The 13,891-nt window shown below is 38.2% G+C and overlaps 2 protein-coding genes across 2 annotated transcripts; one reads left to right on the top strand and one right to left on the bottom strand.

Moving 5' to 3' along the window:
• Positions 1-2,021: 2,021 nt before the first annotated feature.
• On the top strand, positions 2,022-8,493 carry LOC103702895 (heavy metal-associated isoprenylated plant protein 44). The gene is made up of 4 exons (XM_088723612.2): positions 2,022-3,866; positions 4,218-7,111; positions 7,697-7,772; positions 7,930-8,493. The coding sequence occupies exons 2-4, from the start codon at positions 7,082-7,084 to the stop codon at positions 8,244-8,246; spliced, it is 423 nt and encodes a 140-aa protein (XP_088579738.2). The 5' UTR covers positions 2,022-3,866; positions 4,218-7,081; the 3' UTR covers positions 8,247-8,493.
• A 2,169-nt stretch (positions 8,494-10,662) lies between these two features.
• On the bottom strand, positions 10,663-11,772 carry LOC120110844 (copper transport protein ATX1-like). Its single transcript, XM_039126695.3, has 2 exons — positions 11,576-11,772; positions 10,663-11,044 (listed from the first exon to the last, which is right to left on the bottom strand). Exons 1-2 carry the CDS (start codon positions 11,697-11,699, stop codon positions 10,779-10,781), a joined length of 390 nt encoding a protein of 129 aa, XP_038982623.2. The 5' UTR covers positions 11,700-11,772; the 3' UTR covers positions 10,663-10,778.
• Positions 11,773-13,891: the final 2,119 nt, after the last annotated feature.

Here is a 13,891-nt window from a genome sequence, read left to right as displayed (position 1 = left end):
GGATTGCCCCCCAAAAAATCCCTAAGAACGTCCGCCGTAAGGTTTGTGAAGGAGACTATATCTCGCTTTCTGTAACCATCGTCGAGAAGGAGGGTTCGAGTTTGAAGGAAGGAAAGATGATACTGGTGGCGATAGTGGCGGAGCTGCTGCAGGAGTACACGATGCTGGTGGCGAGGGTGCTGGAGCAGCTGCTCAACGACGCTCCCTTCCCCCGCCGGATGCGCTTCCTGATGCTCAGAAGCATCCCCTTCGCCTCCCCGCCCCGCCCCCTCCCTCCGCCCGCCTACGCCCGCCCCGCAGCCGCAGCCCCCCGTTGATCGGTTCGGATGTTAGGGTTAGGGTTCTTCGCGGCCTGGATCGGTATATACATGAGCTTGTCTGTCTTTTTCTTCCACTATATATAATTCTCATCTTTAATGCCTTTCACGGTTAGAAATTTTTTTTCTTCTTCTTGTTCTTTTTATTCTCTTTGTGCTTGTAAATCATGTTATGTGAATGGATTTTGGGCTGCTTGGTCTTATTCTTCTTATGTGTGGATTGATAGCTTTATTTCTGTTAATTAGTCTCTGTGTCGAATTCGTTACAAAAGGAGTGAAAAAAGGGGGAAATTTGGCCTGGTGATTTCCTAATTCGAACGAGATGGGGGGGCAAATGGAGATGGGGGGGACTGTGATGCTTTTCGTGGAAAGGAAGGTTATGATGGGGGTTGGTGGTGAGGGAAATCAAGTCAGCTTTAGTAGCGTTGATTGGGAAAACTAGGAAGGTGCTGTGTGTGAAGACTTTTGGCAGTGGATGGGGTCAACACGCATGTCTATGGTACCAGTATTTCTATTGAAACGAAAAGACTATAAGTAAAATAAAAAAATCTAATGGATGGAGAGGTCGAAGACACTTTAGAATATTGTTAAAATAGATGGTGTCTTGGAGGTTGGGCTTGGGTGGCCACAGCTTAGAGGCCTAGAACAAACTTAATAAATTACTATAGGTTCATATTTGTAAATTTTTTATTTACTTTCTTGATATTAAGTGGTTTCCAAATAGTAAATAATGGGTTTTCATTTGTTTGTAGGCCAAGTATGATATTTTATTTGGCAGAATTGGAGTTTTTCCTGTTGGATGGAAATTTTGTTTTAGGAAGATATAGGTACTGGGCTGTAACATTCGCTGATCCTTCCCTCCTTTATGTAATTTTGTAAGTAGCTTTTTTTCTCTTCAATAAAAAAAATTCTTGATGGCTTTTTGCCTCCCTTACGCCTCAAAAAAACGTTTTGTTTTTCAAGTTTTAAGCTTGCAGAATATTAAACTTTGGCTGTCTCTTTCTAAGTTAAGAGGTGACGCCTATAACAAATTGACGTGCTTCAGTTATTTGTTTTACTTTAAGCTAACATAAAACAGATGTCCATATTTATGCTGTTCGGTGAATATTAAATCATTCATCAGGTGATTGAGTGCTTCAGTTATTTGTTTTGCTTTACATAACACATCAGCTAACATTAAACAGATATCCATATTGCTGTTGTTCAGTGAATATTAGATAATTCATCAGGTGATCAATCTTGACTTGATTCCTGATTTTTTCAAAGAATAATTAATGTAGCAATTTAGGCTTAGGCCTCGATTGGGAGAAAAAAAGAAGAAGAGAGAGACTACTATATCTAAAGTTCATTAGACTTTTTGAGAACCATGACCTAGTAAACCCATTTGTTTTAATCTTAATTCTTAAATCTTTTTTTTATAAATTCAGTTATAATTTTAAAATCCAAACCTGATTAATTTTTGTAATCATATTATCAGTGATGATTTACAGGATGATACGATTTAGTCTTGTATGCTTTTCTCTCAAAAGTTTTATGATCAAACAATCAGATTCTAACTCTTAACAGCCTTCAGAATGCCAATTGGCGGGTTGGGTCGGCTAGAGTTTGTATATTGTTTACCAATATATATATATATATATATATATATATATATATATATATATATATATATATATATATATATATATATATATATATATATATATATATATATATATATATATATATTATATTAAGATCTTTAGATTTGAACTAAACTTGATTTGCTAAGTCAAGGATGCTTAATCTGAAACTGATCCACGCTCAAGCTGGGACTTATTTTATTGACCTAGACCTATTTAGACTTTAATTTATGAATTACATTAATTAAAATATATTTTTTAATATTTTATAATATATGCAAATATATATTTTTAATGATCTGATAGTTTGAGAATTTTGACTCTAAGTCTAATATAATCCGCTGGTTGGCGACCTTAGCACACATTGTCGAGTAGATAAAGTTAACCGAAACTGTATCCTTGTATTTAAAGTTAACCAATCCTGTGTACAAAGTATGAAGTTAGGACTGTTGTTTTCCGTGTTGTTCTTTCAATCTCATGGAAACTCGAGCATTCTCTGTCAGGCTCAAAAGAAAAGTGTGTCACGCTATGATGTCATATAAAGATACTTGTACCCCTGAAATTTTGCCTAGCCTGATTGTTCTGAAGGGACTCGGTAGGCTTGATTAAGTTCTGGATCCATGATTAATTTCTGGATCCACTGTACCTGAAGGGATGACAAGCTTCTGTTCCTGCTGACAATGTTCTTTCCATTTTCTTTGGTAGATCGGAAAAAAATACACCATTCGAGTATAGATCAGCTGTATAATTCTATATAAAATAGATTATTCGAAAATTGAGGCGGTAGATCGGCTGTAGTAGAATCCCATAATATAGTTTCAGTATGGTTGGTTATATAAGATGCCATCGAATATGTTGTATTGTTAGCTTTCTGGTATAACAGTAATTACAAATTCTTTCCTCTATGTCATGGTGGATGAGGGGGTTTGTACTTGCTGGTATTAGGTGATCTGGTGGTAACTCAAGTTTGGATTTTTTGCAGTCTATGCTGCATTACTCTTTTGTATTACTGGATGATGAGTGATGGAACAGTGTTGGGATAGTAGCTGTCCCTTCCAGTCCAACCGCTAGCGGTTATAAAATAGATCTGTTTCCTTAAAAAAAAAAAAAAAATCTTGCTGTTATATGACATCTTAACTTTTTATAAAATAATATAAAGGTGCACCATAACAATTGCCTCTTTTATTTGAGAAAATCCATCATATGCATTACATAGATGAAGTTCCTAAAAAAAGATTTAGTAGAAGTCTCACCTTTCCTTTTCTACTCATGTTTTTAGTAAATAGAGCTGGATTGCACATCATATGATAAATTTTTAATAAAATTTTTAACATTTTGAAACCAATGATAGGCTATCCAAATTAGAAATACATATTTAATATTGGTCTGCACATCTGAAAATATGTAAAGTTGAAGAAGTTTTGGAGATCTCTAACTCATAGATCAAGTAGATGCCAAGATTAATGAATTCTTAATTTGCATAACTATTTTATATTTTAGTACATTAACAAAATTTTAATGGTTCATTTTTGCACTAACTTGAGATATAGGTATGATGATTTTGGTTTCTAGATATTTATAATAGTATATCATGATTGATGACATAGATTCTAATTTCCATGGCTCATCGTTTGTACTTTTAATTTTTATTTCTTTCACTAATCATTAAACATTACTTTATAATCTAATCCTAATAAATTTACTCCACATAGTTCAATATTTTTTTTTTATTAAAAAAAGATCATGTGCGTTTTCCAAAGCTTGGAATGTGTATATGAATATGTATGAATAAGAAAAATTGAAACAACAAGAAATACAACAATAACAACATCAACAGTGGCATTTGAAGGGCCATCCAACCTCCTTTCGTGTTTGCAGCTGGTACGAGGACGACCATGTGCATGCCAGAATCAAGTAAAAGTGATAGGTGATAACTGAGTCCCTTGCCTTTCCTCTCCAATTTCCTTCTCCACCATCCTGTCTTATTGGAAAGCATTTTTAGGATTACTTAGGGATCCATAAACAGTGATGTCTACCAGGTTTTCTCAATGAACTGTTGGTTATCCAAGCCCTCTTTTACTGACTAAAGCACAAAATTGTCACCTCCATCCAATCCTTGCACCTGCATATATTCCACTTCTTTCTTAATAGCAAAGGAACTCTCAGAAGGGATATAGTTATTCTTTGAAGAGTGCTCTGAAGAATCTAGTAAATTCCTTTCTATCTAAATACAGAGCATCACCTCAGGAAGTTGGTCTGCTTTATGTTCTCTTTGCAGGGCTTGCTTTTATTGAGGATGCGCAAAAAGGTAGCCTATGAGCAAATCAGACCACGTATTAAGCTTCGGTTACTTTTCTTATGAGATACCATGGATAGAAAACAACAATGATCTGGATATAATTTTCAAAATGTTCAGCAGCATGCTTGCTAAGTTCGACAGATCCTGTTCTAATAAATCATGGGGAAAGTTCCTTACTTCCTCCATTTTGCATTCGAAAGAAAAACAAAAAAATGTTCGACAAATCTTTTGCAACATATGATGATGGTAATGTTCCACACCAAATTGTGGGCTATGGTTGCTAAGAGACAATATTCAAAATTTTGCTGTGGTTCTTGGATGTCTAGATCTTTGCTCAAGCCTGTTTTGTACACGCTTATCAGTTCAGGGAACATGGATGACATGATATTCCTGCAGCACAACCAAGGGAACAGGTGGATGGTTTATGGATAAGAAGGAAACAACTAATATTTCAGCATTTTTAACTTCATAACAAGGTTTTTATAATATTTAAGGAAAGCAATAATCTTCATAATTTAGCCATGGATTGGCCTTTTGCAGATCATAACGTCATTTATTATAATAACCGTTATTAGTAATTATGATAAAAGTTAATGTGGAGCATTAACACCTGTAATAACTCTCCAAGATTATTTGAAGTTTGAACATTCAAGAGGGCATGCATATAAGATTTAAACTATGATCAGGTAAACATAGCCTATCTTGGTTGGCATACCTCTCTTCAGTACTTGCTTAAAAAAATGATTCCAAAGTCAGATTAGAAATGGTAGCATGTCTACTGTTGTCCTCACCAAGAAAAAGAGAAAAGAAAGAAAGAAAGAAACATCTCTAAAAAATGGAAGGTTGTCAACAGCTTGCTGTACCTCGATTGCTTTATTCTTGCAATCTCTTATCCGTGTTTAGTGCAGTTACTTTGGCCTCTTCTTTATCCAAGAACTTCTCAGTATGCATTCTTTTCCTCGACATTAAAATGATTAGTAAATATAAACAAGAAAATAGAAGGTCAGTGTGTGGCAAGCAAAATTGAACTTTATTCCTTCTGTTGAGCTGAGAAACAAGTGTCAGGAGCAGGCTGCGGTGACAAATTTTATAACAAACACCCTGGTTCCATGTGGAAGCTAAGAATCTCCTCCACTACTATCAACAATTAACTTGCTCCCAATTTGCTGTTTAAAAATGCAGTGTTTGCCTATTCCATTAAATGAGCCACATAGATTTCAAAAGGTTCACGGTGGAAGCTAGCGTATTGCACCTACATTAGAATAGAGTAGAGTGAGCAGTCATTGTACCAAAAAAAAAAAAAAAAAGTATATAGATACTTAAAGTGCAATGATGGATGGTACTTAAAAGAGTACTTTAAAACCTCATTTTTTTTTTTGCTTTTTCTAAAATATGACTTCGACTCTTTTGATGAAGTTGGCTCTGGCATATCGAGCACTGCTTTTGTCTTTCTATGTGCTCTATATCTTTGAATCAACTTGTAATCCTCTTGGTCTTAGCTTTCCTTTCAGTCTATTTACTACTGCAGGGGATACAGTCCAGAAGCATACAGTATGATTAATTCATTTAAGATAGAATACAGTTTTGATGAATACATAGCTGGTGGCAACAATGGGCATGATTATTTATTTGTTTTTACAATGAACTTGATGACTTCCGTTTTTAAATAAAAAACAATGAGCAAAACCCGAAATAAGAATTTAGTTGCGCCAATGCACTCTTGAATCTTGATTATAATTTAGGCTTTGAGTATGAGGCTTTAATCTGGTAGACGCACTGAGAATTGGATATGGTTGACCTAGGTTCGGTCATGTCCTCATCCTGGTTTTGGCCATTATAGTTCTCGAATAAATAAAATAAATTAAAATTTTATAAAATAAGATAAATAAAACTAGCCGGGTTATTTAGCTAAAAATGCTAGGTTTCTTTTATGCTACAAATGAATGGGCAATCCATAGAATCAGAAATGCAGAAGTGCATAATTAAGTGAGGATTAGACTCAAGCAAGTGCAACTTATTAATAAATCGGATCCACCATGCAGATCCAAACCGAACCCGCTAATGGCTATGTACTGATTTCCCTGTCAATATTTGCTAGGCACAGCCTTTGATCAAAGTAACAAATAAAGAAGTGCAGCAAGTGGTCGGGCCACCACGCTGCCTCATAATTATCGCGGCCAGCTACAAACTGAGACGACAACAGAGAAGCGAAGTCCGCAGCCATGTAGCCTGAGACCGGGAGAAGGCATATATAAAGAACACATTACAATACTTTTCCTTCGCATCTAATCTATATAATTTCTCCCAATCCACGCACATTACTGTTTCCCTTTAATTAAAACTATATGTATGTATGTACGTATGTATGTTTGCATGTATCTCTCTTGGTGCTATATATCCATGTCCTTCTGGTCGGGTCTTGACCCACAATTCAAGCATTAAATAGAGGCAAGGGTCTGAGCTAGCATTCCCTTCCCCAAAGGTTAAATTATTTCGAAGGGTGAGGAGAGCCATTCCCCAGGCTCAAAAGAACTTGAGCACGAGGCCGAGAAGAAAGAAGGTGCGGAGGGGAACCAATGGAATATTAGGTAAGAGATTTAATAATGCTATGACAGGAAGCGATGCCTTGGTGGGAATATCTTGTGCTGCCAGCCTTCTAAATCTCTTATCCCATCCAAACCTCCTTATTATATCATGCATCCTGTGAGCCATGGCAACAGCTCTAGGAAGAGCCATCATCTTCTTTCTCTCCACCATCTGTTACGTACCTTTTGGCTATCAGGGCAACGACGTAGTAGCAACACCAACTACTACAGCAGGAGAGCTACATCAGCAAGACGAACATGGCCAAGGGACGACCCCTCTCGCTGCAGGTTCTCCTTCGTCTCATGTTTTATTAATTTACTGCTACCATTACATAATTTTGTTCTTGCGATCTAGAGAATAAAAGAAAACAGAAGAGTCTTCTCTCTTATCTGATCACATATGCACGGTTGCTCCAAACAGAAGTATTACACTTGTTAGATAGAACAATAAACAGAAGGAAGGCATGGCCAGAATAGTTTTGTTGTTGAATCGGAATAATTCTCTTACTGTATCAATAGCTACATGTGGTAACAAATGAAGAAAATCATGGTTTGGGTTTGTCACAAAGATTGCCAACCTTTCGTTAATTTTGAATAAGCATATGCGTACTTGAGTTGGCACGCTCCCCTTCTCGTAGGACATGTCCTACATTTGAGAGAGATGCTGCTGCTTGACTATTATAAATAAATGAATAAATAAATAAAAAGATCAATAAATTATTGCTTTAACTTGGATATGAAAAGAAGTATATTTCTTTCTTTTTCAGAACCTTAAGTTCTATTATGTAATCCAACACAATGATACGAGGTATCATTTCACAAACTTCATGTTAGTCAAAAATTTTCATTTTCCCATTAATTGTTCTTTTGCAGACAGTGGAGCTTAAAGTGGGGATGTGCTGCACAGGCTGCGAGAGAGTTGTCAAAAATGCTCTCTTAAAGCTTAGAGGTAACAAGTATCCTAATTAATTAACAAAGTTTTAACACGGTACCAATTACTACTACCCCTGTATCTAAAATTATGAAATTTATATCATTCTTTGAACACGTCATGTAATCAGAGCAAAAAGAATAGCCAAGTATAACGGAAAAATTCTACATCACAGGGGTTGATTCAGTGGAGGTGGACTTGGAGTTGGAGAAGGTAACCGTTACAGGGTACGTCGACCGGAACAAGGTGCTCAAGGAGGTGCGGCGGAGCGGCAAGAAGGCAGAGTTCTGGCCTAACCCGGACCTCCCGCTCTACTTCACGTCGGCTGCCAACTATTTCCGGGACGAGGAGTCGTTCCGTGACACCTACAACTACCGGCGGCATGGCTACAACGGGGACAAGCACGGCCATGTCCCGGTGCCCCGTCGAGGCGATGACCGTGTCAGCAACATGTTTAATGACGACGACGTCAATGCATGCCATGTCATGTAACCTCCATTGATAGACTACTTGGTGTGATGATGTTGGTGCATTGCATGCATGAGGTTATTAATTATTTTCATGGGTGCATGGGGTGATCTGTGGCTCTGTGGAGAGTGTACGTGCATGTTTACCAGGTAATAATAGTAGCTGTGCATGTGAAATATAGGCATAAAATGTACGTATATATGTATCACCTGTGATCCGCGTTTGGTTGTAATTAAGGTTCATGATCATCAGTTTAATTATGGTTTGCTAAGCTGCTTTTCCAAGCAAATGAAATGATGAGATTCTAGTGTTTCTATGGACGAAAGTACAAGTAGGTTCTCAGATTTAGCTACTATTTAGACACAGACCTTATTAGGTAGGTTCGTAGTGGGTAAGCAGTCAAGTGACAGGGTAGCGTTTCATGTGGCTCATCACACCACTGGCTTGCTATGGACTTGTAATGTCCACTGTCTAGAACTTAAAAACTGTTTTCTGGCCTTGCCGGATGCGCAGGAATTCTATATATTTGAGCCGCATTTCCATCTGTTATGGTCACATGAAAAAAGAGAGAAAGAAATATAAACATGATATTATTTAGCCAACTAATTGTTTGCAAGCTATAATAATATTTAAAATATAAAAATCATTGTTGCAAAATCCATGGAGAAGTTAGGCCGCAATGATAAGAACTTTTAGAAACCTTGAAATTAGGATATGGATCGCTTATTAGCTGGAAATGAAATTAACATACCCGGTTGCTTCTTAGAGATGATTTCTAGTATCTCCTTATTTGGGGACCGCACAAACGAAAATTTCCTTCATTAGGAGCATGATAACCTCTTCCACTATTTACCATTACTAGTATATTGGCTGGACAACCTTGCTAGGAGAAGAAGAAGAAGAAGATGGTATGTTACAAGTAGGATCAACATCTGTAACTATAATCAACATTTGAGTTTGGTTCATATCAGTTTTGACCGTGGTACGCCATACTGGTTAGGTACCGATATTCGGTATGGGTAGCATATCGGTACACTAAAAAAATTCTATACCGTACTATAATCATATTGTACGAATATGGCACCAGTACAAAGTTCGGTACCGAGACAGTGAATCTTAGTTTTGACCATATTGAAGGTGCTTTTCAACATTCAAATTTTTTGTTTATTTCATACCCTCTGATTGATGGATTTGTCTATGCTCTTTCTAAAAATGTAATCTTTTTCATCAGTGCTTGGAAAAAAGAAGAGAGAGTCTACTTGAAGTATATCATAGGTATAGTTTAGAATTGAAGAAAGCGAGAGAGAACGAGATTAGGCCCTCTTATACATGATATCTAAGGTTTCTGAATTCTTTGGTAACATGACTTCCGGCGCATATGCTTTTATAGAATTATATGAGGCTCTCTTGGTTCTCGGTAACTTGGGGAAGAAATTGGGAGACTAGGCTCGGGAATCACCTAAATACTCATGCCACTACTGCTTTAGTGGAGCGCCGCGTCAACTCAGTCGGAGTAGCAGTCGAAATGGGCTGCCTGAGGGCCATCGGATCGACTTTAGGACTTTAGGCTGAACTTGGCTAGGCCCAAAAAAATTCAAACTAAATTTGGACTTAAATATAGAAGTCATTTATTTTTTAAATCAGGCTTAAATATATCATTGGCCGGATCTCAACCCGAACCTAAATTCAAATATGAATTCAAGTCCGAGTCAATTTATTTTTGTATGTTGTTATTTAATTAGAAAGAATAATGAAAAAGTAAAAGGTAAATTAAGATAAGTTTAGCTGAAAATAATACATTATGTATTATTTAGTTGTATCATAAGAAAAAGCTCAATTTTTAACTAGCTCATTTATCTGTGAACTAATATTATAAAATATTATCAGATTCGAGTCGGATCTATTTTTTGTCCAAATGGGTAATTTGAACCGGTCCAATTGGGTTTGGGTTAGCCTCAGACCTAGATTATCATGAAAATTTTAAGCCTAAGCCCGAAAAAAAAATCAGGCCGCATTCGGGCAGGGGCATGGCCCGACTCCGCCTCACCAACATCTTGGCATTTTTTTGGCATGCATTGCCTCCTTGCATGATCAGACACTCCAAGTTAGCCCCTACCATTTCATGATCCAACATTTTGGCCGCCTCCTTATTGCTCTACCCATCTCTGGGAAGCTCAACTGCTACAAGAATCTTGAATACGCATTGTGGAACATGAACGGCAAATTGCGTGGCCAACACTGCTTGGTATTGACGATCTGTCCTTGTATATGATATTTAAAATCAAGCAGATACAAAAATTAAAAACCTGCATTTTGAAGCATTCATATTCTTAAATGAACAACATAAGAGAGAGAGAGAGAGAGAGAGAGAGAGAGAGAGAGAGAGAGAGAGAGAGAATCCATCAGTCAAGGTCTCCCATTGGGTTCATTCTAGTTATCATTGGGTTGGCTAAATTTCGAATAGCCCAATCTCTTATGATATATATTTAATTAGTCTCTCTCTCTCCGCGCGCACACGCGCGCGTGAAAAGGAAGGAGAGAACTTGAGTTACTTCGTCATGGAAATGAAGAAGAAACAAGCCGCAGCATCAGCCTCTTCCTCAACTTCCTAAGCTTGTGCATGTTTATAGTTGCACGGTGGGGAGCTTTTTCAGCATCAGCCTCTTCCTCAGCAACCTTGCTCTTAAACTCTGTCTCCATCTGGTTCCAGAAGCAAGCTTCCCTTCTCTTCTTCCTAATGGTGGCAAGCACATCGTATTTATTGCATATCCCCCATACTGTCACCTTTTGAAGGTGGTAATCAACATGCACTGAGTGTATCCCTGCATAATGGAACAATTATTAACGCAATAGAACAATTCGTTAGCCTATTAGCTGGAATACTTATAAATGTTTCAATTAGATCATTAAATTAAAAACCAAGAATATGAGCTAATGTCATTAAGTTTGGCAAATATGAATGTTTTGGAAATGAAGAATATGGTCAGTGAACTGGAAAAAAAAACTTATAGTTAATTTTTTATCAGAAAGGGGAGGACAAGAAATCATGTTGTTGTTGTTTGAAATTTGTCTCCAGTCTCCTGCCAAGTTGTTTATTGGGGTAATGATATAAAAAAAAACCTAAATTCATAAACAAACCCTCAAAATACCTGTTAAAAATGTAAAAATGCCATATGTTAAAAAGACCCACAAGAAAGGGCATTCTTGCCAATGGCTACTCCAATGGAAGAAGATTATATAGATCCATATTTCATATCCAAATGAACTGAGCTGTCTAGAGTTAGAATTTCCAAAACACTCCCAATGAGGAGGAGATATTCTTTGATATTGTGAAGCATGGGTTGGATATCTACCTCGCAAATGTGACAATGCCTTCTTAATCTTCTTCTCGCAGCCATAGGAATAGAGTGGCACCTTCATCTCCACATGCTGGGCCTCTACATGCTTGCCTGCCGGAACAATCTGCAAGTCTGCCATTTAACTAGCCTGCATGCGCCTGTCCCAAGTATTCAAGTGATGACCATCTCTTCATGGGGCTATCTATGCTATATATATATATATATATATATAACCTCTGAGAAGCCCTAAAGCAAGAACAAATGGAGTCCCTACCATACCAATAACAAGACAAGGATAGGCATAGGCTTGCGTGGCTTGGTTGCGGTTCCATTCTCCTTTGTCTCTCTTTACTTTGATCTCCTTGCTCTTCTTTTTTGTTTCACTGCTGTTGATGGAGACGTGGTTATGGTAGTTTCAATGTGATGGCTGGTGAGAGTCCAATTCTGTAGGCAGGAAAGGTTTTATTAGTGGAAAAGAGTGATGAGACGTGTCATGATACACTTCAGTGGTTTAAGGTTTTCGTTGCTCTGCTGACACGATGAGGGGTTTGGCTCCCATGTGTGCGGTCGTGTAAAGGGGATCTTAGCTCGGAAAGTTGGGAAGCATGTGGTGGCGGTCGGGTAGGTTGAGGATGAAAGCCTTTAGGAGATCTATTAGTATTCCCTTCTCCTTTTTCTTTCTGTCTTTCTAATATTTTAGATAATTAAATCCGCCAAAGAAAGGTGAGGGTGAAAGTGGGTGACCTTGGATTTGGATAGACTAGGATTCGGTCTTATCTAAACTACTACATTAAGGGAGAGCCTGATACAGTCATGTGTGGTTTTCTATAGTTATGCCATTAGGAGCAGCTCAATGCATTTGGATGCTTTAAGGCGAACTCACTAAGATGGACATTTTTTCTTTCCGTTTTATCTTTGAGACATTTTCTCAAGTGAGCCGACCTAAGTTGAACTTACTAAGGAGGGTTTTTTTCTTTTTGTTTTATTTTTGAGGCCTTACCTGCAGTTGGCCTTCTTTAGGTCGGGGCTTTAAACGACCGCCTCAGTCGCCTAAGGATTGGGTTGGCTCTATATGCCATATGAATCTTCATGCTATGCCTTGAAGGGAAGCACAGAGGTGGGTGGAGTACACCACACCTCTTATTTACGATCCAATGGTGCCTCACATGTAACAGAGCACTGCGGTTAGTTTGAGATGGAGGCATATGGATTGAGATGGAGGAAAACTGCTCAGCCACTAATAACCATACCGTTCTTTGATTAGGTTTTCTACCATTAAGTTGCAAATGGAAAGAAAAAAAAATATTTGGTTGTCGAAGTGGTAAAACTTTTTTTTTTTTGTGATGATCGTTGGCTGCATAACATGGTTGGCAGGGGCTAGTAGTGGATATAATGACTGATAGCTCGTTTACTTTTTATGCATTGTATGAACTCATGCGGTGTATCTATAGAGGGTAACAAGAAAAAAAATCCAGATAAGGGGTACAAGGCCTAAGAGTAAGAAAAACTATTTAGCTTTAAATTACCATATTATGATTAGGCTGGGGTGGATCTCGGCTACTATAATTGCGGAAAGGAGAGCAAAGATGACTCGGTTACTTATGAGTGAGAAGGAGAGCAGGACTTGGTTACAATGATCGGCTGGATTCAACGAAATATTCGAACTACTGAATGATCTTGTATGTGGTCAATCATTCTTTGGGTTGGAAAAAAAAGTTGCCCAGAGCATTTCAAAATTTATTATTTTTTAATTTTTTTAATATATTCATACTAAAAATATATTAATTATCCATTGCAGAAAAAAAAGGGTAATTGACTTTTCCATCCCTCTAAAGACTCCACTGTAACAAAAAGTCCTTGTTAATTAAATCTAAAACAACCGGTCCAGAAACTTTCCAAACTGTAATTCCCGGTCCCTGAGCCCCTTTTATTTTAAAATAAGATACCGAAAATGCCCCTTCCCTCATGATCTCCCATCCTTCCGAAGAAGAAGAATTTCAGAGACTTTCCAAACTGTAATCTCCCAGCCGCGGCTGCTGCCGACCGCGGCCTGCCCCCTCCCGCGGCCGCCGGCGGCCCGACTCGCCTCCTCCCGAGCCCCCTCCCGCGGCCACGCCGCCGGGAATGCCTCCGCCCCTGCCCCCATGGTGGGAAGGTGCCGAAGAAGAGGAAGAAGGGCGTCGTCCCGCGTCCTGCGGCTGTCGCCGGCCACGGCCCGCCCTCCTCCAGCGTCCGCCGTGGCCCAACCCCTTTCCGGCGCCGCCGGCCTCGCGGGAAGAGAAGAAAGAAGAAGAAGGGAAGAAGAGAAAAAAAAAGAAAAAGAAAAGAAAA

This window comes from Phoenix dactylifera, chromosome 6 (assembly GCF_051530095.1).
Source record: "Phoenix dactylifera cultivar Ajwa chromosome 6, Ajwa_hap1_PhDact_Kaust_v1.1, whole genome shotgun sequence".
Lineage (NCBI taxonomy): Eukaryota > Viridiplantae > Streptophyta > Magnoliopsida > Arecales > Arecaceae > Phoenix > Phoenix dactylifera.
Note: the sequence above shows the minus strand (reverse complement) of the source record. Positions and strands in the feature narration are given on the sequence as shown.

What these genes read in the sequence shown, in the direction of transcription:
- LOC103702895 (XM_088723612.2), top strand. Translation starts at nt 7,082, where the DNA reads ATGGCCAAGGGACGACCCCTCTCGCTGCAG. An exon ending in GACGACCCCTCTCGCTGCAG is followed by an intron (nt 7,112 to 7,696) that starts GTTCTCCTTCGT and finishes GTTCTTTTGCAG; the next exon opens with ACAGTGGAGCTTAAAGTGGG. An exon ending in TGCTCTCTTAAAGCTTAGAG is followed by an intron (nt 7,773 to 7,929) that starts GTAACAAGTATC and finishes TCTACATCACAG; the next exon opens with GGGTTGATTCAGTGGAGGTG.
- LOC120110844 (XM_039126695.3), bottom strand. Translation starts at nt 11,699, where the DNA reads ATGGCAGACTTGCAGATTGTTCCGGCAGGCAAGCATGTAGAGGCCCAG. An exon ending in GGCATTGTCACATTTGCGAG is followed by an intron (nt 11,045 to 11,575) that starts GTAGATATCCAA and finishes TCCATTATGCAG; the next exon opens with GGATACACTCAGTGCATGTT.